The sequence below is a fragment of the Loxodonta africana genome, chromosome X (assembly GCF_030014295.1).
Source record: "Loxodonta africana isolate mLoxAfr1 chromosome X, mLoxAfr1.hap2, whole genome shotgun sequence".
Classification (NCBI taxonomy): domain Eukaryota; kingdom Metazoa; phylum Chordata; class Mammalia; order Proboscidea; family Elephantidae; genus Loxodonta; species Loxodonta africana.
In genome coordinates, this window is record NC_087369.1 from 122,209,416 (window position 1) to 122,234,630 (window position 25,215).

The 25,215-nt window shown below is 45.3% G+C and overlaps 1 protein-coding gene and 1 pseudogene across 1 annotated transcript; both read right to left on the bottom strand.

Moving 5' to 3' along the window:
* Positions 1–4,749: 4,749 nt before the first annotated feature.
* On the bottom strand, positions 4,750–7,822 carry LOC100677515 (nuclear RNA export factor 2-like; annotated as a pseudogene).
* Positions 7,823–8,062: 240 nt separating this feature from the next.
* LOC135228945 (nuclear RNA export factor 3-like) lies at positions 8,063–24,140 on the bottom strand. The gene is given in 10 exon segments (XM_064278454.1): positions 8,063–8,230; positions 9,051–9,139; positions 9,279–9,348; positions 9,468–9,548; positions 9,672–9,776; positions 9,889–9,972; positions 10,606–10,759; positions 10,980–11,154; positions 12,551–12,658; positions 24,035–24,140. Coding segments are annotated over 10 exon segments (1,140 nt in total).
* Between the last annotated feature and the right edge of the window lie 1,075 nt (positions 24,141–25,215).

Here is a 25,215-nt window from a genome sequence, read left to right on the forward strand (position 1 = left end):
CAAACGACAGATAATAACAAGTGTTGGCAAGGATGTGGAGGAATTAGAACCCAAAAGCATGTGAAATAGTGGAGCCCCTTTGGGAAGTTGTCTGGCATTCCTCAAATGGTGAGTTACATGTGGCGTTGCCGTATCACCCAGCAATCCCACTCTTAGGTATTTATCTAGAAGATGAAAACACAGGTGCACATAAAACTTGCACACCATTACTTTTACCAGTATTAATCGTGATAGCGAAAATGTGGAAACAAGCCAAATGTCCATGAATGGATGAATGGATAAAGGAAATGTGGTATGTACATACAAAGGAGTATTATCAGCCATTAAAAGGAACGAAGTACTGATACATGCTACAAAAGGGATGAACCTCAAAAACATGCTAAGTTTAAAAGAATCCAGTCACAAAAGGCCACATATTATATGACTCCATTTTATGAAGTGTCTGGAATAGGCCAATTCATAGAGCCAGAGTGTAGATCTGTGGTTACATGGGGCCAGGGGTAGGTGCAGGGATTAACTGGCAAACTGCATGTATTTGGACTCTCTAGAGTGACAGAAATGTCTAAAACTCAATTATGCTGATGGCCGTGCAACTCCGTCAATTTGCTGAAAAGAACAAATTGTAACCTTAAAGTACATGCATTTTTTTTTCATTGTCTGTAAATTATACTGCCGCAGGCTCTGGTGGGGGATGCAGGGGGTAAAGAGAGAATAGGGGTGAAGTGGGCAGAGAAGTACTGGGCCCTCTGTGGGTGCGTGCCCTGTGCTGGGCCCTTCAGGACCCCAGGATGGTTCTAACCAAGAGCATTTCTGGCTCTCAGCTACAGACAGCAGCAGGCTGGGGGCTGCCCAGGAAGTACAGGCCTGAAGGGCTGCGCTTTACCAGTTCCCTCCTGATCCAGGGCCCCCTCCATCAGAGCCCTCCTTCCCCATTGCTCCTAGACCTCAGGGGAGGGTCCACAGCAGACCCCTCCCAGAACTGACCCTGAAGGGCCTGCCTCATATAAATGACTGTCCATCTCCCCCACGCTGAGCGCATCTTACACACTAGGGAGGGAGACCCTGACAGAAAGAACATGCCTGCCTCTGACAAATGAGTCATCTCCAGACGTGTTTTGTTGTTGCTCCTCTGTGGGTAGGATAGCTGTCACCACTTTTTCCTAGAAGTCAGCGGGGGTCACTCAGCTATGGTGCTGCAAGGCAGGTCCAGCGGCGGGGGGAGGAGGAGAGGGTGGAAATCGGTCCTTTGTCTGTGGCTTGAATTAGGATAGTTGGGACGGGACTGGGAGCGGTGCCACGGGGCAGTCCCATTCAGTGGCGTTGCGCTCGGTGGGGTGGGGCCAGGGGGTGGTACAGACTGCGACCGGGGTCCACACCCGTCCCGCATGAGTGTACAGTGCTTGGCAGGGGGCTGCCAAGGGGCGGTACGGGGTCCGGAGGTCTCTGCCAGTTCCGCTCTGGTACAAAGTGCTTGGCGCAGTGGGGCCAGGGAGCATCCTGGGGCGGGGCCTTAGGTCTGGGGCCTGTGCAGGTGCTTTTCGGGAGTGTGGCACTCGACGGGGCGGGGCCTGAAAGTGGTACGGGATAGGGTCCCGAGGTTCGCCCTGGTTCTGCTAGCGGAGGAGTGCTCGGCGCGGCCGGGCCCAGGGACCTTGCAGAGAGGGGTCCGGGGGTCCAGAGGTTGGCTCCGGTACTGCTTGGGGTTTGGCGATCAGTGGGGCGATGTTGGGGGTGGTGCAGGGCAGGGTCCCGGCCATCAGGGCAGGTCTCACTCAGCAGCGAGGCTGGCAGTAGGCAGGCAGTGCAGCGAAGCAAGGGGGAAGGGAGAGGATATGATGTTCGGAGCCAGGTGGGAGAAAGAAAAGAAAGAAGAGAGACGAACGAAAGCAAGTGAAATAAAAAAAAAAAAAATGGTGATACTGCAGGAGCCAACGGGTGACGGCGGGGCAGAGCCGAGGAGGCTGTGTGCAAGCAGCTCTCTAGCTCAGGGGAGCCTGCAAGGCCCGTCAAGAAAGGGCTGAGGCGGTGCACAGGGCTAGGTGGGCAGGAGAAAAGAAATGAAGGAAGAGAAAGAGAGTGAAGAAACAAACAAATAAAACAAACAAACAAAAATATGATGCTGAAGGAAGCTGTCCTTGGGGGCAGGGTGGAAGCAGGGTAGCAGGGAGCTGGTGTCTCTCTCACTGGGCTGTTAGGGGCAGGGCCTGTCGGGGAAGGGCAGAGGCAGTGTAGGGGGCTAGGTGGGAGGGAGAAAGACAAAGAAAAATAAAATTATGTCCTTGAGGGACTTGGTAACTGGGGGCGGGGCAGACCTGGGATGGCAGTGAGCTGGTGTCTCTGCAGCCAAGTGACCACTGCCCCTTGGAAAGCAGCAGAGGCAGCATTCAGGGCAGTAGGGCGAGGGGTGGGAAAGCCTGTATCTCTGGTTACTAGGTGCTCTGTCTCCCTTTGGGAGCTTTTGAAATTGCCTTCCCATACTCTCTGTCCAGGCTGGGTGCTGGCTGTGCTCCAAGATGGCAAAGCCATGCAGTGTTAACTGTCAGGGCAACTCCACTCCATAGCTATCCTCGTTATCTGTTCTCTGTAGGTTTCTCCTTCCATTCAGTGCTTGATCTACCTCTTTATCCCTTCATTTGATGCTCAGTGTTCCAGGGCTGACCTTTGTATCTGTTTTAGTCCTTCGGATCTTTGCTGCAGGGGGATGGCATGGTGCTTCTGTCTACACTGTCATGTTGGCCACACCTCACATATTTTTTATAGATCAGTAAAAACTATCCCTTGAAGTCTTCTTTGAACCAATCCATAGTTTAACTTAATTAGTAAAATATGTCTGCCTTGAGCATTGTGCTCTTTTAAAGAGTTATCTATGTGGTATCATATTGACAACAGCAACTGGAAAGGTTAGATGACAAGCTTAGGGGCCAGTGAATTTATATTAACGGTGGTGGAATAATCTGAAAAAGGATAGTGAGAGTGGTTACGCAGCTTGGAGAATGTTATCGATGTCACTGAACAGTACGTGTAGAAATACTTGAAATGTTACATCTCTTTATAAAGTTATTAGCTGAGTGTTAGATTAGGCAGAGCTTTAATATATTCTTTTTCATCTCATGCACATGTATAGCTTTTCTTGTCCCACTCAGGTGTTAACTGTCACTTGACGATACAGGTCAGCTTTACCCAAGGGAACACCCCAAAGGTGACCTAGGATGGCAACTGGTGTCACTTAAAGCAAGATCCTCTTGCTGGAATTAAGGGACTGGATGACATAGAAGGTAAAAACCAGGGCCACAAATGCACGTGAAACAAGAAGAAATGGGGCTGTGATTTTGGTCCTGACCTCATGCTCCCTTGGGTATAAAAGATAAACAAAAGCCTGATTGTGTCCTTCCCTGCTGTGGATTGAACTGTGTCCCCCCAAAATATGAGTTGCAAATCCGAACCCCTATACCTGTGGCTTTAATCCCATTTGGAAATGGGTTTTATTTGTTATGATTAGACAGTATTAGTGTAGGGCATGTCTTAAATCTGTCTCTTTTGAGATATAAAAGGGCAGATTAGACACAGAAAAGGAAGCACAACTGGGGGAAGATACATGCTATGTGACATGAATACAAATTGAGAAGAGACAACGACCTTAGAGTAGACAGAGATAAAGCATTTTCATGTCTCCCTGCTGATTTCCTTCTGTATCAAGGACATTAATGCTACCTCAGTCATATGTGTGAACAGGTTCTTCTTCCCAGCTTTTCGTATGATCTTTAATGCTGTTTTTCCCAAACAGTTGTTTTTGAATTTGAATAGCTTCCTATAGCTAAGAAAACAATACTGTTCTCTGTAAAAAAGCAATTATTAGTACACTAAAAAAAAATTTTTTTATTAGTACACTAGGGACATAGAAACCCTGCCCCCCAGGTTTATCAGGGTTAGAGAGGGCCCTACCCCTGAAGCCACACAGTGGGCTTTACTGTGGGTCCAGGGTTTTAGTCACTTCTCTGCAGTTTCCCAGAAAGTCCCTTACCCTCTGGGACTTTCCCTTTCCCCTCTGCAGGACAGTGATGACAATGCCTGCCTCGAATGGATACCGCAGGGATTTGACACAACATGAAACCTCACTATTTCTAAAAGAAAGAGAGAAACTGGGTGGGACAATTGCACAGAACAACGGCCCTTTTGTTGAGTGAATGTCAGCCCCAGGAGGTTAGCCTTGGCTTCCTGGGCCATACAGGGCCTCTCACCTCAGTCGCAGGCCAGAGAAAAGAGGGAGAATAACAAGGATGACAGAGGTAATCAGAAGCATGGCTCCTTTGGAGTTTTCATCGTCAGAACCATGAACGTGTCTTCTGGGTTCTTGAGCACAGGCTGGAGGGAGGGAAGGGAAGAGGTGGGGAATCATCAGAGCCAGGAGCCCTGAGTGTCATCCCCAAGGCACCTGGCCTCTGTTCACTGGGCTGAGTTCCCAGACCTCACAGTGGACAGAGTGAAAATTTGTGAGGCTCTGGTATAGTCCCAGTTGTTGCTATGAACTGACGTGGAGTGGAGGAGGGCCGGATGACATCCATCAGGGCCAGAGTGGAGACACTGACCACACAAACCCACGTCCTAATCTATGCATCAGAAACATGATTTCTGCAACATAAGCAGCAGAATGAGCACAGTGGCAGGGGGTGTACAGGAGAAAACTCCAGGAAACCCCAGTGCCTCCCAGTAAAGGAAAAGGGTCCACAGGATTCAGAAAGTGCTGTGCACCTGTCCAAACAACTAGGTGGTGTTGTATGTACTGAGAAAAAAAAATGTACTGAGAGGAAAAGATATTCCTTGTGACAATGAGTGAAGTAAAGAAGCAAAAAGCATTACCTGCGCATTCCCATCATTCACTCCCCAGCTCCTCCCAGCTCACCCCATCCCCACCCACTCCCAGCACTCACTTCTGAGGCCACTCAAGGTTCATCCCAGACTGGGCAGTGAACGCTGGCACCATTTCCTTCTGCTTCTGGGAGAGGGTGGGTAGGAAGCTGGAGGAGTTGTGGGCACTGGGATGGAGAAGGCACCCTGGGTCTTTATGGGGCCACTATCCCTCACACACAGTTGGTCATTCAGGATGCATAGGCTGAGGGAAAAAGGGCCCTCAGACAGCTAGACAGACAGACAATCCCATATCCCCAACAAGGATCGTGCTCCCACTCAGCAACTACTACCCTTCCATCCCTGCTCAGCCTGCCTCCTACATTCCTTGGCTGGTAGCCTTTCTCCTCCCACAGAACCTACCTTTGGAGAAGTACCTTCCAGCTGCACTAGATTCATAGGTTACTCCCAACCCAGGGAGTGTTTCACACTGGCCTTTACCCTTTACAACAGCCTGAGGAAGTAGATACTCTAATCTCCATATTCAGAGGAGGACACTCAGTTACGGAGAAGTCATGTAACCTGACCAAGATCACACAGCTGGTGAATGCTGGGGTCAGGGCGAGAACCCTCTATTCCAGCCTCAGAGCCTACGCTCTTAATCACTGGGCTCGACTGCTCCTGGGGTCTACCTTTTGGAATTCTGTAATATTGGGGAAACCCTGAGGAATGCACCATCACCTTCCGACACCACTGGCCTTAGGCTGGGATGGGTGTTCCCACATGGCACCCACAACACAGCAGTTACCTAAAGTTGCTGGAAGGAGTAGCAATGAAGATCCAGATGAAGGCACGGACATGAGCCAGAGAGATTCCTTCCACTTCAAAGACAACAAACAACAATTCCCCTCAGAGTTGCCCATGCTTTATACGCTCACCAGCAGCTTTCCCCAGTCATGGTCTTACCTGATGCTTCTGTGGCACCCTGGAGGGGGCCAAACAGGGACAACTGTCTACTGGGAGTCAGGATGGGGTGTCAGCAATGGGGAGGGCAACCACAGGACCAACCACCTCCCAGTGATAGGGCCCTACTCTGTGTCAGGCCCTGTGACACACTCTTCACAAGTTCGTTTGACTCATTTTTCACAGCAGCCCAAGAGATGGGTATTACTAGCCCCATTTTACAAATGAGGAGACTGAGAGGTAAGCAAGTGTCCCAGGGTGTCAGGGTGAGGGACTGGGATGAGAGCCATCAAACTCCACAGCCTGTGTTCCCGAACCCTGGACTGTGCTGGGGCAGACAGTTATAGGCTTAGGTCAGACCAGGGTGCACTGGGGGTAGGGTGGGATCTGGGGACCACAGAGGGAATAGGAAGAGAAGAAATCAGGGAAGCCTGGAGAGTTCTGAGAGGGAGTCAGTCAGGAGGAAAGAGCAGTAAGCGACATGGGGAAGGGACTCTACAGACACTCACCCTCCTTGAATACCCTGCTGACAGAAAAGCAGAGCATCTTTTCTTGAAAGAATAAAACAGCTCAGGCTCCTAGGATCCCCATAACCTTCGACCCACCTCAGCCCTCTCTGCCAGACTCAGGAAGAAAGAAAGTGCTCACCGTGTGGACACACATGTCCACCACCAAGAAGCTGATGTCATGCTGGGTTCTGGGCAACATGCTGAGAAACTCAATAACCTTAAGTTTTGTGTGTTTCAGCAACTGAACCCTCAGGACTGTGGGGGGAGGAGAGAAGGTCAGACGTTGCCTCACTCACCTGGTCCTATGGCTGACTCCTTCACACCTCCTGTCCCACCCATCTTCCCCCTCACACACTCACTGGGGTCCTCGAGCTTCCTCATATTCCTGCTCCCCTTGGAATATTTGTCTAAGCTGTTTCTAGGAGAACAAGAGGAACACGAGGTGTGTGACTGCCAGTACCTCTTGGGGAGTCACAGGGCCCAGGGCTGTCACTGGGTCTGTGAAACTCACGGAAATAGGTCCTCAGAGTGGAAGGGAATGACTAGCAAGAAGCAGGCCTCATTGTGGTAACCATCAAGGAGACCCTGCCAGTCCCCATAGTCATAGATGCAGTAATAACCGTGGGGAAGTAAAGGGGACAGGATCTCTGTGGTCTGGGACCCTAAGTAAACTTGAAAGCCCCCCATGAGCAGAGCTGTGCCTGGGTGACCTGGCCCATCCCAGCCATCCCTGCCTTGGGGTCCCAGGGATACTTACTGTAGCAGGAATAGTAAGATTACATTCTTCAGGGTCTCAGATTCGAAGATGCTCCCCTGGAATCAAAAGGGTTCTCAGGACCATGGCTGTTATCCTCTCCTCACCCACCCACCCCCAGCCCTGGTTGATAGGACCTCCTTACCTTGCACACTGGTAACATCTTGGAGGCTTCATTGTCAAAGACAATGGGTGAGGGTACTTCATGGTTATCCTGGGGGAGGGAAGAGGAAGTCAGCAGTGCAGACAAGAGAGGTGCTACTAAAAGGTCAGGGAAAATGATGGGCCCAGGAGAGAGGGAGGGTCAGAGGTCAGGGTGAAAGGGCCTTGGAAATTCCATGGGGAAGACTACTGTGATGTCTTCACCAGGGGCTCCCAGAAGCCAGTAAAGAACTGCAGAGAAGATCCATAGACTTTATCAGTTTCCCTTATGGGTCTGTCCCCCATGAGGATTAGGGGTCAGATCCAAAAATCTAACCAGGTCAAGAGCTAAGGAACTCACGGCAGGTTGTGAGTGTTGTCTTTACCAGCTAGAGGAGTCAAGGATAAAGGAAGACACTTACCAGGCGTAATAACTTGGGGAACAATTCCAGGACGGAGCTGTCAAATATAAGACAACACAGAAAAGCAAGTAACGACACAGCTGGCCTGCTTCAGGGAGGCAAGCAAGCCTACACAGGAACACTTCCAGGTATGTCCCACCTGTACTCCAGTGCTACAACCCCTCCTGTACCCAGGGCACCTTCCCCATGGATTCACCCAGAGAGAGCTAGAGGGTGCTCTCTCCATACCCCTCTCCCCCTCTCCTTCCTCCTGGGAAGCTCCCACAGGAGGGCCCTGACCCCCTTCTCCAGTGACACAGAAGCAGCATGTGAAATCTAGGATCCAGGGATTCCTTCCTCTCCCTGCCTCACTTACCTCCCTCCAAATCCCCAGGGAAGACTCTAGAGGGAGGACGGAATGGGGTTGGGCCCAGGGCTCAGCTCCCTCATCAGGTGTCCAGTGCTCTGCCAGGTCTGGCCCTGGACAACACCAAGACATCCCCAATGATGCACCCAGATTCCGAGGAGGGAGATGGATGAGGCAGGCTCAGGAGACAGCAGGCGATGAGGACAGAAAGGGAGTGCAGGTAGGGAGGTGAGCTACAGGCCAGTGGAGACTAAAGAGAAAGAGAAAGCCAAGGAAAGGCGAGGGGGAGATGTTTACTGTGGGTGGTGGGGATTAGGGAGAAAGGGGGGAAGAAAGGAGAAATGGCTCTCCTGCTGCCGCCCTGTCCGTCATCTGCTACCTCACCTGGTGTCCAGTGCTCTGTCTGTATTAGCTGGTCCCTTGTCTGAGGAATCAGATGATATTGGTCTACCCAGTGCTGTCCTGCAGGACCAGGCAGGATGCCATGTTGTGGTGAAGAGAGGGGGCAGTGAGCGTGAGAGAAGAGTCCCCCTGTCTCCTCATCCACTACTGTCCCCTGTCTTCCACACTGAGGACCTCCCTCAGGCTGCCTTCTGTTCACTGGAGATAAGCTGTTTCTGACCCTTGACTCAGGAAACTGAGATTTGTCCACCAGGAGGGCCCATTCCTTCACTGGGCCATAGGAACAGATGTCATGAAAAGATATCCAACTGGGGCAGGTTGGGGGACCCTTTCTGAGCAAGGGAGAGAGGGCCCATCATAGGACAGGGAGGGAAACCCCATCTCAGCTCAGAGGTAGGAAGTCCTGTCTCGGAGGAGGCCCTGGTCAGGAGGAGCCTTCACAATCCAGGGTACCAGGCTCTGGCTCCAGACAGCCCCAGTGGGGGAGTAGGGCACAGTCTGGATACCCTTGGTCCTGGACAGGAAGGGGGAGCCCTGCTTCCTGGAGCACATTTAGGGGAGGCCAGGTCTCCCTGCCTTCTTCTGGTCTGCTCACTGCTCCACTGGCCTGGGGGCTGTTTCCTGCCTCTCTTTAACCAGCCTTCTCTGGCATAAAAAAAAAAATTCACCTTGGGCCTGTTCTCTTCGAGGATCTGCAGGGAGGCAGCCATGCAGTTTCTATGATTTGGCCCCATTTTGATATTATGGGTCACCACATCTTCAGGAAGCCAAGAGGAAGAAATCAGAAGCATAAGAGGGGCACAGCTGGACCAGCCCCAGCAACAAAACCTCCCTCAGTTGCCCTCTAACCCTCCCTCTGCCCGCATCTGACCTAAAATTACTGCTGTCAGTCATACCTGGGTCTGAGCGGACTCTCCTAAGGTCAAGAGCTTGCTGGGGGACTTCATATCCTTTGTTATTGGTCACCTGCACAGACAGAATCAGGGGTCAGTGACTCTGAGGCTGAGGTGGAAGCCAGGTAATCAGTGAGGGAGCACGCAGTGGATCTGGGTGTGGGTGCACGTCATGTCTTGAGTCTGCATTACCTTCGGCAGTTTCACCGTTTCTGACTTCAGCTCCTTCTGCACAGAGTGGGGTATGGCAGAGGGGCTGACAAAGATGGATATCTGCAGAGAAGACAAGAGAGGTTGGGTAACTACCAGGAACACTGAAACCCAAGATCAAGCAAGACCCACCACGCAGCCTGCCCTCCTGCTCCTAGCTAGCCCTGGGCATGCTCTGACACGTACACTTTCGTTTTCTTCATCCCAAATCTTGCCACTGACTTTCTTCAACTCGAAGGCAATGCTGGCATTCTCCACGAAGAACTGGGCCTGCATGTTCTCATAGTGAAACTTCAAGGAGAGAGAGGGGCAAGAGAAATACAGTATGAGGCCAGACTCCCTGCTCAGCCTGGCCCCTCCACCTGCCCTGTGCCCACCGAGCCGCCTTCTTGCCCTCTCTTACCTCAATGGGATTGAAGGGGACACTGCATTGGCTCTGGATCAAGTCCAGCAGCCACTTCTCGTCATATTTTATGCCAAATGGAATCTAGGATCAAAAGAAAGGATGGGAGCAGAGACTGACATGATGGAAATAAAGCTTAAATAGAGACTCAAACATGTGTTCCTTTCCGATATTTTACCAAGCTTTAAAATAATTTATAAACATAGGCCAATGACCATTACGGCTAACTTTTGTTACAGATACATGTTTGCTAACTACCTTTTTTTTACATTCAAATATTCTTCTCCATTTTTTAACTTAGGATCCTTAGCATGACCTTCCTTTTGCAAGGTTTCAGGAGATTCTACCTAATGCAGATCCTGCCTGCCCCTCCAACAAGGACTCCAGAGACTTGACCCCATCCCTGTCCCCTACTGCAACCCCTATGTTTGAGTCAAACTGAGCCATGTGGTGGGAGTTTCTCCACCTCCTTGTGAGCAGTTTCCACCTTTGCCTTTAGACAAACTTCCCATTCTCCCTGCCTTCAGCCTGTTCCCTTTTTATTACTTCTCCCAACCTACCTTTAGACCAATCGAGGATGTTAACACCTAGAAAGAAAAGGGAGAAGTTACCAACTCTCTGTGCCCCAGCAAAGTACCTAGTGTCTCCAGGAGCTCAGCACAGCTCCACCCAACCTGTGTCTCCTGCACATTATGTGCATTTTGCCAGGACACTCACTGTGCCCTTGAATCAGCTCCTGGAGCTTCCATCCTGCCTGTTGCCCTGCATTCCTTCCTGTGGAGGTTTCCTGTCTCTCTCCATATTCCCATGGGTTTGGTCTCCTGTGTGAGAGCTGCCTCCGCAATGGTAGGTTGGGATGGCATAGGGTGTGCTGTGGGGATGTGGAGAGAAAGAAGGCATCCATGAAAGCCAGGAAAGTCTTCTAACACCTCGCCCTACTGATTTCAAGGCTGTAATAATGTTTGCTCAATCATTAATCTGGTCCTAGCATTGCCCACTCTACCAGGCTGGAGAAGAGGAATGACAGAGTTACATACACGGTTGTGTATTCCACTGGCTGGTACATTCCACCATGCTGAGTGGTCACTTACTATCTTACTCCAGGGCCCACATGGGCATCACTCATTGCCACGTCTCTATCTTGCTCCTGGCGTGATGAGGGATGAATGCCGGGCCTGACTTGTTGAAACCAACTATCATATCTCCTTTGTAAATTAGCCCAGTGTCTTGCTCTTCTTTGGAAATAATTAACTTGATGACTAGCCCCTGAAATTGAGAACAACATATCAATGGTCCAAATGCCAGAAAAAGTCCTTTGAAAAACTTTTTGCTAGTGAAGTAATTTCACTGACTTTTATAATATAGAAAGTTCTATAGCACAGTGCTACAAAGGTTGAAAGACTTCACTGTGGCTCTTCTTCCTGGGATATGAGAGGTAGTTGGCATTCACAGCCCAGGAGAGAGCCAGCACAGTGGAAAGCCTCGGGCAGAGGGTCGGTTCTGTGATGGTAGTCCCTGCTCTGCTCTTTTCAGTCTTACTGACGCGGGACAAGTTGCTTAACATCTCTAACCCTTACCCCCCTCTTCTGGTCTAAGGGAATAATAAAATCTACCCTGAATGTTTGGTGTTATAGTTCAAGGGTCAAAGGCGAATTCCCCACTTTGACTTCGAGAAACGAAAGCTAGGTCTAAAGAAAATACCCAAAATGAAGCCTGGAGAGATAAAACGATGGAGAATACCAAAGGAGGGGGCGGGAAGTAAAAGGGGATACAGTTTAATTGGAGCCTTGGAAAGAAAGAACAGGCATAGTGAAGAAGTAGCATTTGGAGAGATCATAACTGAGGAATTTCCAAAAATAAGAAAACACATCAGGTTTGTAAAACCAGGTTAATAAGACAAAAAGTATCCTTTAAGAGAAAAATATTTCCAGAAAAAAGGAGGAACTTTCATACTGATAAAAGGTTCAGTTCCAGAAGAAAATCATAATAAATCAACTCTCAATCTGTGTGCACCTCTTAATATAGAAGCCAAAATGTACACAGCAAAAACTGACAGAAGTGGAGAAACAGGCATGTCCGCAGTGATAGTGGGATATCTTAATTAAGTGACAGACAAAACAGGTAAACCGAGAATCATTTAGATATAGAAGATTTAAGCAATGTGTGTAAAACATTTACTTATTCGGATATAACAACTACACACGGAACATTCCAGAATAGATCATATACTGACCCATAAAACAAGCCTCTAGAAACTTCTATGGAGGTGATGCAATCTACCCTGTATGGTTGGTGTGAGGATTCAAGGGTTAGAGTGGGTTTCCAGCCCCTCCCCCACCTCCAGTTTGAATCCCAAGAATGTTAATTTTCAACATCTCCAGCCCAGGTGACCTTCTCCACTCCCCAAACTCTGAACCACTTGAGTTAGGACTTTCCTTTCAACCAGAGGAAGATTTTAACTCAGCTATGACCAAACCACAGGAAGAGAGGTTTTCCATGTGGAAACATGATAGGGGACTCAGGGCCCACCCATCCCCCATCCTTAGGAGAGTGGAAAAGTTACCTGGGTCCTTACAACCTCCCATCTAAAGAGGTCTCCTGGCATTTGGGGGCTGGAGGAAGGGCCCAGAATCCCTCCAGCCTCCTGCCTTGACTAACTCACCCATGGTGTGGCCTGCAGCCAGTGTCCTGTCACCACTGTCCTCACAGGAATTTCCTGAGGAGAATCTGTCGGGTCTGGAGCTTGGGGTGTGGAGCAGATTGAGGAAGGCTGTTGAGGAAGGCGAGAGCACTCCCTACACCACCTTGTCAGGGCCACAGGAGCAAGATGGAGTCCTCACAGGATGTCTCTTCCCCAAGGGCATAGAGAGGAGAGCCCTGTGCGCCAAAGGAGACTTAACTTCCTGTTTTTAATACCCCTTCAGTTTGCTACCAGCCTCACACCCATGGAGCCATTCCCAACTGAGCTATCCTCCTGCCCTCTGCTGAGGTTGTTAACTAGGGTCAGGAGGACTGAGAGCCAGATATCATAGGTGCAAACTCAGGAACTCAGGATAGGGTGTGTATCAAGAGCTGTGTCTGTTACATTACATCGTGTTCCTTCATCCTGCAAACTCAAGGAACTCTGAGGGCCTGCTGTGTGCCAAGCTCTGTACTTGCTTTGTTGAGAGCGTGACCCCCTGATGCAACCTGATACCGGTACCTACACCAAACACCCATGACCCTCTAAGACTGTAGGACTGAGCCTGTACCACACACTTTATGACCAGCTACCTGAGCTGAATCCACACAAGAAAAGTGAATGGAATCATAAGCTCGTATACATGATACCAGATCTAGCCATCTGGTGACAGGGCGTCAGACCTCCAAAGGCAAAAATAACCAAGCTAGCTCACCCGAGCAACCCATTTGGGCATATCAAAAAAAAAAAAAAGCAAGAAGCTAGGAAAGAGTAAGCAAACATAAAGTAAACTGATGCAATAACTTAAAGATGGCTTGGAGACAATAGTCAATATCAAGTCACATAAAGAAACAGACCATGATGGCCTCAACAAGCTCTCAAAACAAAGAATCAAGGGATCTTCTAGATGAAAGTGCCTTCCTGGAATTACCAGATGTAGAATACTGAAGGTTAATATACAGAACCCTTCAAGACATCAGCAAGGAAATTAGGCAATAAGTAGGACAAGCCAGGAAACAAACAGATAAAGCAGTTGAGGAAATTAAAAAGGTTATTCAGGAACATAATGAAAAATTTAATAAGTTGGAAAAATCCATAGACAGACTGTAATCAGAAATTCAGAAGATTAACAATAAAATTACAGAAGTAGACAAGTCAATAGAAAGTCAGAGGAGCAGAATTGAGCAAGTGGAAGGCAGAATTTGTGAACTTGAAGATAAAGCACTTAGCACCTATATATGTGAAGAAAAATCACATAAAAGACTTTTATAAAATTAAGAAACCTTAAGAATTATGTGGGATTCTAGCAAGAGAAATAATCTATGAGTGATTGGAGTACCAGAACAGGGAGGTATAACAGAAAATACAAAGAGAATTGTTAAAGATTGTTGGCAGAAAACTTCCCTGATATCGTGAAATATGAGAAGACATCTATCCAAGATGCTCATCAAATTCCACATAAGCTACATTTTAAAAGAAAGTCAGCAAGACATATTATAATCAAAAGTGCCAAAACCGAAGATAAAGTGAGGATTTTAAGAGCAGCTAGGGATAAATGAAAAGTCACCTACAAAGGAGAGACAATAAGAATAAGCTCAGACGACTCAGCAGAAACCCTGCAGGCACGAAGGCAATGAGATGGCTTATATAAAGCATTGATGGAAAAAAAAAATGACCAGACAAGAATCATATATCCAGCAAAACTGTCTGTCAAGTATGAAGGTGAAATTAGGACATTTCCAGATAAATAGAAGTTTAGGGAATTTGTAAAAACCTAACCAAAACTACCAGAAATACTAAGGGAGTTCTTTGGTTAGGAAATCAATAATATCAGGTATCAACCCAAGACTACAACACTGGGCAGAGCAATCAGATGTCAACCAAGACAGGGAAATCACAAAATTAAATCAAGATTTAAAAAATGCTCAAAACAGGGAAACAGCCATGTTATTATGTAAAAGAAGACAACATTAAAACAATAAGGAGGGACTAAGAAATGTAGTTATAGATCTTTCATATGGAGAGGAAGACAAGGCAATATAAAGACATAAAAGTTAGGTTCAAATTTAGACAAACTGGGGTAAATATTAAGGTAACCACAAAGGAGACAAACTATCCTAAACCAAAAACCAAACTATCCACACATCAAAATAAAATACAAGAAAAAAATAGAGACTCAGCAGAAACAAAATCAGCAACAACAAATATGAGAAAAGGCAATATATAAAGATAAACTACTCAGCACAAAAAATTAAGTGGGAAACTGAAACTGTCAACAACACACACAAAAAAATCAAAATGATAGCACTAAATTCATACCTGTCCATATTTACACTGAATGTAAACGGACAAAATGCACCAATAAAGAGACAGAGAGTGGCAGAATGGATTAAAAAACAGGATCCATCTATACGCTGCCTACAAGAGACATACCTTAGACTTAGAGACACAAACAATCTAAAACTCAAAGGAAGGAAAAAATATATCAAGGAAACAACAATCAAAAAAGAGCAGGAGTGGCAATATTAATTTCTCCCACAACAGATTTAAATTTAAATCCATCATAAAGGATAAGGAAGGACACTATATAATGATTAAAGGGACAATATACCAAGAGGATATAATCATATTAAATACTTATGCACTCAATGACAGGGCTGCAAGGTACATAAAACAAACTATATCAGCATTGAAAAGTGATATAGACAGCTCCACGATTATACTAGGAGACTTCAAAACACCAGTTTCGGTGAAGGACAGGACATCCAGAAAGAAGCTCGATAAAGACACGGAAGAGCTAAACGCCACTATCAACCAACTTGACCTCATAGACGTATACAGAACACTCCACCCAACAGCAGCCAAGTATACTTTCTTTTCTAGTGCACATGGGACATTCTCTAGAATAGACCACGTATTAGGTCATAAAGCAAGCCTTAGCAGAATCCAAAACATTGCAATATTACAAAGCATCTTCTCTGACCATAAGGCCATAACAATAGAAAACAATGATAGAAAAAGTAGGGAAAAGAAATCAAATACTTGGAAACTGAACAATACCCTGCTCAAAAAATACTGGATTGTAGAAGATATTAAGGATGGGATAAATAAATTCATAAAATCCAATGAGAATGAAAACACTTCCTATCATAACCTATGGGACACAGAGAAAGCAGTGCTCAGAGGTCAATTGATATCAGTAAATGTACACATGCAAAAAAGAAGGGCCAAAATCAAAGAAATATCCCTACAACTTGAACAAATAGAAAGAGTATCAAAGGAAACCTTCAAGCAACAGAAGAAAGCAAATAATAAAAATTAGGACAGAATTCAATGAAATAGAAAACATAAAAACAATTGAAAGAATTAACAAGACCAAAAGATGGTTCTTTGAAAAAATTAACAAAATTGATAATCCATTGGGCAAACTAACAAAACAAAAACAGGAGAGGAAGCAAATAACAAGAATAAGAAATGAGATGGGCAATATTACAGCAGACCCAACTGAAGTGAAAAGAATCATATCAGATTACCATGAAAAATTATACTCTAACAAATTTGAAAACCTAGAAGAAATAGATGAATTCCTAGAAACACACTACCTACCTAAACTAGCACAGAGTTAGAAAAACTAAATAGACCCATAACAAAAAAAGAGTTCTACCAAACTTTCAGAGAAGAGTTAACACCACTACTACTAATGGTATTTCAAAACTTAGAAAAGGACGGAATACTCCCAAACTCATTCTATGAAGCCAGCATATCCCTGATACAAAAACCAGGTAAAAACACCACACACAAAAAAGAAAATTACAGACTTATATCCTTCATGAACTTAGATGCAAAAATACTCAACAAAATTCTAGCCAATAGAATTCAACAATATATCAAAAAAATAATTCATCATGATCAAGTGGGATTCATACCAGGCATGCAGGGATGGTTCAACCCTAGAAAAACAATTAATGTAATCCATCACATAAATGAAACAAAAGACAAGAATGACATGATTTTATCAATTGATGCAGAAAAGGCATTTGACGAAGTTCAACACCCATTCATGATAAAAAGTCTCAGCAAAATAGGAATAGAAGGAAAATTCCTCAACATAATAAAGGGCATTTATACAAAACCAACAGCCAGCATCATCCTAAATGGAGAGAGTTTGAAAGCATTCCCCTTGAGAGCAGAAACCAGACAAGCATGCCCTTTATCATCACCCTTATTCAACATTGTGCTGGAGGTCCTAGCCAGAGTAATTAGGCTAGACAAAGAAATAAAGGGCATCCAGATTGGCAAGGAAGAAGAAAAGTATCTCTATTTGCAGATGACATGATCTTATACACAGAAAACCCTAAGGAATCCTCCAGAAAACTACTGAAACTAATAGAAGAATTCAGCAGAGTATCGGGATACAAGATAAACATATAAAAATCAGTTGGATTCCTCTACACCAACAAAAAGAACATCGAAGAGGAAATCACCAAATCAATGCCATTTACTGTAGCCCCCAAGAAGATAAAACACTTAGCAATAAATCTTACCAGAGACGTAAAAGACCTATACAAAGAAAACTACAGCACACTTTTGCAAGAAACCAAAAGAGACTTACATAAGTGGAAGAACATACCTTGCTCGTGAATAGGAAGACTTAACATTATAAAAATGTCTATTCTACCAAAAGTGGTCTATACACTTAATGCAATTCCGATTCAAATCCCAACGACATTTCTTTAATGAGATGGAGAAACAAATCACCAACTTCACATGGAAGGGAAAGAGGCCCTGGATAAATAAGGCATTACTGGAAAAGAAGAACAACGTGGAAGGCCTTACTTTACCTGATTTTAGAACCTATTATACCACCACAGTAGTCAAAACAGCCTGGTACTGGTACAACAACACATACATGGACCAATGGAACAGAATTGAGAATCCAGACATAAATCCATCCACATATGAGTAGTTGGTATTTTACAAAGGCCCCCAAACAGTTAAATGGGGAAAAGACAGTCTTTTTAACAAATGGTGCTGGCATAACTGGATATCCATCTACAGTAGCCCCAAGAAGATAAAATATTTAGGAATAAATATTACCAGAGATATAAAAGACTTATACAAAGAAAACTACAAAATACTTCTGCAAAATACCAAAAGAGACCTACGTAAGTGGAAAAACCAAAATACAACCAGTGTCACTGAGTTGTACCTGCAGAAATTGCTGAATTGGTGAATGTTTTGGTCTGTATATTTTCACTAAAATAAAAGAAAACCCTATGGATCACAACGACAACAACAAAAATATCAGCAGGGAAGTAGAATAACTAAACATCATCATGAACCAACTGGATCTAACTGACATCTGTAGAACACTCCACGCAACAGCAGCAGAATGCACATTCTTTTCAAATGCACATGGAAGTTTCTGCAAGACAGACTACATCCTGGGTCATAAAACAATCCCTAATGAATTTAAAGAATTGAGAACAGAGTGTCTCTCGGACAAAAAGAGTGTGAAACTACAAATCATTAGAGGAAAATCTCTCAGAGCATGGATACTAAACAACAAATATCTAATTAATCATGGGTCAAAGAGCAGAATTTCCAGCCACTTCAGACCACAATTTTTTTTTTTCAGACCCAGACAAGGGAACTGCGGCTGTGGGTGTCAGTGACTTTTGGCCTCCCTTAGGAGGGTCAATAGCACGACTTGGACCTCATGAGGGATCAGCTGCTCCCCAATCATGTTCACCTGGTTCAACAACTCACTAGGATGGGGAATCAGGAGAGTCCCAGGCCCTGAATGATGGGCTCTCCTCCCCACCAAGTCCTGTCCATGACCGCATCGCTGCCTCAGTAGCCTTACCTCGGGTTTCCATAGGAAAGAGGACGTGCTTCTGTCACCTCAGCAGCAAAAGCTCCATCCACAAGGCTGCTCCTCATGGCTGTTCCACTCTGTTCCCAAGGAAGCACACCATTTTGACCCTCAGAGACCAACACCTTTCAGGCTGGCAAAAGCAAGTGGGACCACACCTGTTTACCAACTCTCCAGTGGCTTCCCAGAGCTGAGCACGTAAAATATAAGTCCTGGCCATGTCCTACAGGGCTCAGTGTCCTCTGGCCCCTGCCTTCCTCACTCCTTTGATCTGGGGCACGGTCCCCTCCTGTACTCACTCTCCTACACTGCCCTTCCTCATCCCAAATCTGCCAATTTACTTCCCACACCAGGGCCTTTCTACATACTGCTCCCCTGGGACATGGGAGGCTCTCCTGTCATGAGCTCTCTCGTGTTCAAATTTGAGGTTCAATCTGGGTGTAATTTTTCAGAGGAGTTTTCTGTGCTCCCACCAAAACCACCACCATCCAGATTAGATGCCCAGTGCTATTCTGTCTCATAGGACACCAAAGTTTGGCCCGTGACGCCACCTGAGCAAATGTGCTTAACAAAACGGGGAAGTTCAAGTAAAGCAGATGGCACAGTGCCTGGGACATCATGGGTACTTGCTCAGTCCCAGTATCAAACCCCCATTGGCCTGGCTCCCTGGTGCAATCCTCTTGGGCAGCTGAGGAGAAGAGGGAGGAAATGACTCACCCAAGTCCTGTCAGGGGTGAGTCCTAAGGCACTAGGACTCGGGCAGAACTCCTGACAACTTGCTCAGGTGTCTCTCCCTGCAAACCCACAGTCACCGAGTGCCTCTTCATCTTTCAGGAGCTCCAAGAAGGTCAGGGCTCCCAAGTCATGTGCACGCCTGATGTGAACCCACTGGGCCCAAAGAGGCCACAGGAAGGCACAATAATTCAGTGGGGAAGAGTGAGCATTTTTCCCACCACGACTCTGTCAGAAACTCATTTCATGCCACTCGCAACCACAGACATGGCCCCGAATCTGTTACCTAATGTGCACGAGTGGTTTGTTCTCCACCTTGGAACATTCCCGAAATGCTAAGACACAGTGATGATCTGAGGTCAAAATAAAATCTCTGTTAAAGAATGGAACGGGAAGGAAATAAATATTTGCTGTCCCTACATGTCCTCCCCACACATCTGTCAGTTTGTCATACTGTGGTGGTTTGGGTGTTGCTGTGTGATGCTGGAAGCTTAGCCACCAGTATTTCAAATACCAGCAGAGTCGCCCATGGCGGACAGGTTTCAGCTGAGCTTCCAGACTAACACAGACTAGGATGAAGGGCATGGTGGTCTACTTCTGAAAAATGTTAGCCAGTAAAAACCTTATGAATCGCCATGGAACGTTGTCTGGTATACTGGCAGAAGATGAGCACCCCAGGGTGGAGGATGCTCAAAATACGACTAGGGAAGTGCTGCCTCCTCAAAGCAGAGTCGACCTTAATGAGGTGGATGGAGCCAAGCTTTCAGGACCTTCATTTGCTGAGGAGGCAAGACTCAAAATGAGAAGAAAGAGCTGCAACATCCATTAATCATTGGAACATGGAATGCACAAAATATGAATCTTAGAAAATTGGAAATTGTCAAAAAATGAAATGGAACACATAAGGATCAATATCCTCGGCATTAGGGAGCTGAAATAGAAGGGTATTGGCCCTTTTGAATTGGGCAGTCATATGGTCTGCTATGCTGGGAATGACAAATTGAAGAGAGATGCTGTAGCATTCATCCTCAAAATGAACACTCCAAGATCTATCCTGAAGTACAATGCTGTCAGTGATAGGATAATACACATATGACTACAAGGACCACCAGGTAATACAACTATCAAACAAATTTATACAACAACCATTAATGTGAAAGATGAGGAAATTGAGGATTTTTTTTTTAACCAACTTCTGCAGTCTGAAATTGATTGGACTTGCAATCTGGATATATTCATAATTACTGGTGATTGGAATTGGAAGTTGGAAACAAAGAAGGATCAGTAGTTGGAAAATACGGACTTTGTGATAGAAACGATGCCAGAGATCACATGATAGAATTTTGCAAGATCAGCGACTTCTTCATTGCAAACACTTTTTTTCAACAATATAAACGGTGACTATACACGTGGATCTCGCCAGATGGAATACACAGGAATCAAATCGACTACATCTGCGGAAAGAGACGATGGAAAAGCTCAGTATTATCAGTCAGAACAAGGCCAGGGGCTGACTGTGTAAGAGACCATCAATTGCTCATACGCCAGTTCAAGTTGAAGGTGGAGAAAATTAGAACATGCCCATGAGAGCCTAAGTATGACCTTCAGTATATTCTACCTGAATTTAGAGATCATCTTAAGAAATAGATTTGACACACTGAGCACTAATGGACGTAGACGAGACGAGTTGTGGAATGACATCAAGGAAATCATCCATGAAGAAAGAAAGGTCATTACAAAGGTAGGAAAGGAAGAAAAAAACAAAATGGATGTCCGAAGAGACTCTGAAACTTGCTCTTGAAAGTAGAGTGGCTAAAGTGAACGGAAGAAATGATGAAGTAAAAGAACTGAACAGCAGATTTCCAAGTAAAGTATTATAATGGAATATGCAAAGACTTGGAGTTAGAAAACCAAAAACAAAACAAAAAAAAAAAAAGGAAGAGTCTGCTTGGCATTTTTCAAGCTGAAAAAAACTGAAGAAAAAACTCAAGCTTTGAGTTGTAATATTGAAGGATTCTTCAGGGAAAATATTGAACAGCACAGGTAGCATCAAAAGAAGATGGAAGGAATACACAGAGTCACTGTACCAAAAAAGAATTAATTGGTCGACATTTAACCATTTCAGGAGGTAGCATATGATCAAGAACCGATGGTGCTGAAAGAAGAGATCCAAGAGCCCATGAAGGCACTGGTGAAAAACAAAGCTCCAGGATTTGAAGGAATACGAATTGAGATGTTTCAACAAACAGATGGAGCTCTGGAAGTGCTCACTCGTCTAACCAAAAACAGTCTATGCCAAGGAATTTAGAAGACAGCTTCCTGGCCAACCAACTGGAATAGATCCATATTTGTGCCTATTCCCAAGAAAGGTGATCCAGCAAATGCGGAAATTATAAAGCAATATCATTAATACCACACACAAGTAAAATTTTAATTAAGATCATTCAAAAGCAGTTGCAGTAGCACACAGACAGGGAACTGTCAGAAGTTCAAGTGAGATTCAGAAGAGGATGTGAAACAAGGGATATCATTCCTGGGTCTTGGCTGAAAGCAGAGAATACCAGACAGATGTTTACCAGTGTTTTAATGATTATGCAAAGCATTTAACTCTGTGGACATGGGAAATTATGGATAAACATTGGGAAGAATGAGAATTTCAGAACTTTTAATTGTGCTCATGAGGAACCTGTACATAGACCAAGAGGCAGTTGTTTGAATAGAACAAGTGGATTCTGCAGGGATTAAAGTCAGGAAAGTTGTACATCAGGGTTGTATCTCCTCACCACACTTATTCAGACTGTATGAGAAGCAAATGATCTGAGAAGCTGAACTACGAGAAGAAGAACGCAGCATCAGAATTGGAAGAATATTTATTAACAACCAGGGATATGCAGATGACGCAACCTTGCTTGCTGAAAGTCAAGAGGACGTGAAGCACTCACTGATGAAGATCAAACAACACAGCCTTCCATATGGATTACACCTCAACATAAAGAAAACAAAAATCCTCATAAGTGGAACAATAAGGATCATGATAAACGGAGAAAAGATTGGAGTTGTCAAAGATTTAATTTTACTTGGATCTACAATCAATGCCCATGGGAGCAAAGGTTAGGAAATCAAATAACGTGTTGCATTGGGCAAATTTGCTGCAAAAGACCTCTTTAAAGAACTGAAAAGCAAAGATGCCACTTTGAGGACTAAGGCATCCCTGACCCAAGCCATGGCATTTTCAATCACCTCATATGCATGTGAAAGCTGGACAATGAATAAGAAGGACCGAAGAAGAATTGATGCCTTTGTGGTGTTGGTGAAGAATACTGAATACACCATGGAGTGCCAGAAGAATGAATAAATCTGTCTTGGAAGAAGTACAGCCAGAATGCTCGTTAGAAGCAAGGATGACAAGACCAGATCTCACATACTTTGGAGAAGTTATCAGGAGGGAGCAGCCCTTGGCAATGGCCGTCATGCTTGGTAAAGTAGAGGGTCAGCGAAAAGAAGAAGACCCTCAACAAGATGGACTGACACAGTGGCTACAACAATGGGTTCAAGCATAACAACTATTGTGAGGATGGTGCAGGACTGGGCAGTGTTTTGTTCTGTTGTATGCAGGGTCACTATGATTTGGAACTGACTCAAGAGCACTTAACAACAACAACTACATGTTCTAGGCATTCTGATTTGTATCAGGACTTCCTTTTACAGATGAAAGGAGTGAGTCCCAGAGAGGTTTCGCACGTGCTCCTGGGTCACACAGCTAAGAGGAAGAGCTGCAACAATGACCCCCATATGGTTAAGTCAAAGCCCGTGACTAGACCCAGACATTTAATCTCCCCTTTAGATGGACAATGTAGAGAAACAGGAACTTGCACAGAAAACTGGTTGGATTGTAAACTGGTACAATGACTTTGCAGAGCAGTTTGACCCTATCTAGCAGATTGTGCCTTCCTGATAACACCCCATGTGGACCCACAGGTGCACCCCCAGAATCCCCAACAGGTGTGCACAAGGATACGTTTACAAGAAGGTCCTTTGCAGCACTCCTTTTAATATCCCAATTGTGAAAACAAACCAAAAGCCCATCAACACATTGTTCTGAATAACAAATTCTGGTACAATCATATAGTAGAATGCAATATAGAAATGAAAATGAATACAATAAGGCTATAGGAATCAGAATGTAGATGAATCTCAAAAACAGTATGTGTTGTGAAAAGTGCAAAGCCCACAATGACACCTAGTGAAACCCTGGTAAAGTTCATTTCTGTGCCTGCCTACGGGGAACAAGTTCTTTTTATCTTATTCTGTGTACCATTTTGTATGTTTAGAATATTTACTAAGTTGCAAAGAAAGCTTTTAGGGGTTATATTTCTGATCATCAAAGTAATTCACACTTGGTTTTATAAATGTTTAAAATAGACACACATACAGAGATGAAAATATAATCAGAAAATTGATCGAAAAATAGCTGTTTACCTTTTGTTGAAAGTCCTTCTGTTATTTTCATGTATGCCTATATACAATTAAGGGGCCCTTCAAAAAAATTTTTTTTCTGGTGCAGTGGTTAAAGTGCTTGGCTGCTAACTGAAATATCAACAATTCGAACACACCAATTGCTCTGCAGAAGAAAGATGTGGCAGTCTGCTTCCATAAAGATTTATGGCCTTGGGAGGGGGGGCCATGATGGTGGTATATCCAGATGCTTCTGGCGATCCCTATTACAACAAAGACCCGAAAAATCAAGTGAAACAACTATATTTATGATAAGTTAGGAGCTCTGAATATCAAAGGCAAAGTTAGAAAGCAGACTGAGCAGCAGGGGAGGGAGAGTCAGTTCAGAAGCAGAGAGGAGTTACCGGACCTGAATCGCTGAGATCCCTCAGGCAGCATACCTAGGAGCAGCTGCAGTAGGCTGATGGTAGCGTTCTGCCGAAGTTTTCTCAGGGAGAAGCAGCCAGCCATACAGCCTATTCATACCTTCAGACCCAGAGACGAACGGCGCTCTGGGAAAAGATAAGTACTTGCGTATATTTTACTTCCTTCCCACCAAGCCACCTTCAGCCTGAGATAGGCCCATTCGAGTGCCCTGAGCCATGCTCCCGGACTTGGAGAAGAATAAATTCACAACGGGGGGAAAAGATAATTTGCCAGCTCCACTAAACTGGGGAGCTCAGGACAGAATCAGCTCCTGTCCAGGCATAAACAGTCCATGGACTTTGAATGCCTCCCTCCCCAGCATGGACCTGTGTGGGCCTATTTCAAGAGAATAGACCTTTGCTGGCAAGCTATTACTGTTTAAGATGTGCGGCGGAGAGGCGAGTGTTTGATATTTGACACCGCTTTGCCTATTAAACAAGGTCCTCGCCTACCCACATCAGGGGTCCACTCAGGGACTGGTGGCTCCACTCAGGTCACCCAGCGACTCGCAACAGGGGTCCAAGGATAACTGGTACCTCCCAGTCTTTACAAACGAAAGCATTGGATGCCCATGGTCCATCTGCAGAACCCACCCACCTGTACGCTCTATGGAACAAGGACGCTCTTTCATTAGAGATACTCAGGGGATTGTTGTCAGCCCCCTGCCTTGTTGACAGCATGACCCCCTGCTGCAACCAGATACCAGTACCTACTCCAAACAGCCATGACCATCTAAGACTGTAGGACTGAGCCTGTACCACACACTTTATGACCAGCTACCTGAGCTGAATCCACACAAGAAAAGTGAATGGACTCATAAGCTTTTATACCTGATAATAGCTCTAGCCATCTGGTGACAGGACATCAGACCTCCAAAAGCAAAAATAATCAAGCTCACTCACTCAAGCCACCCATCTGGGCATATCAAAACAAAACAAAGCAAGAAGCTATGATACAGTAAGCAAACATAAAGTAAACTAATACAATAACTTATAGACAGCTCAGAGACAACAGTCAGTATCAAACCACATAAAGAAACAGACCATGATTGCTTCAACAAGCTCGCGAAACAGAGAATCAAAGGATCTTATGGATGAAGGTACCTTCCTGGAAATCTCGG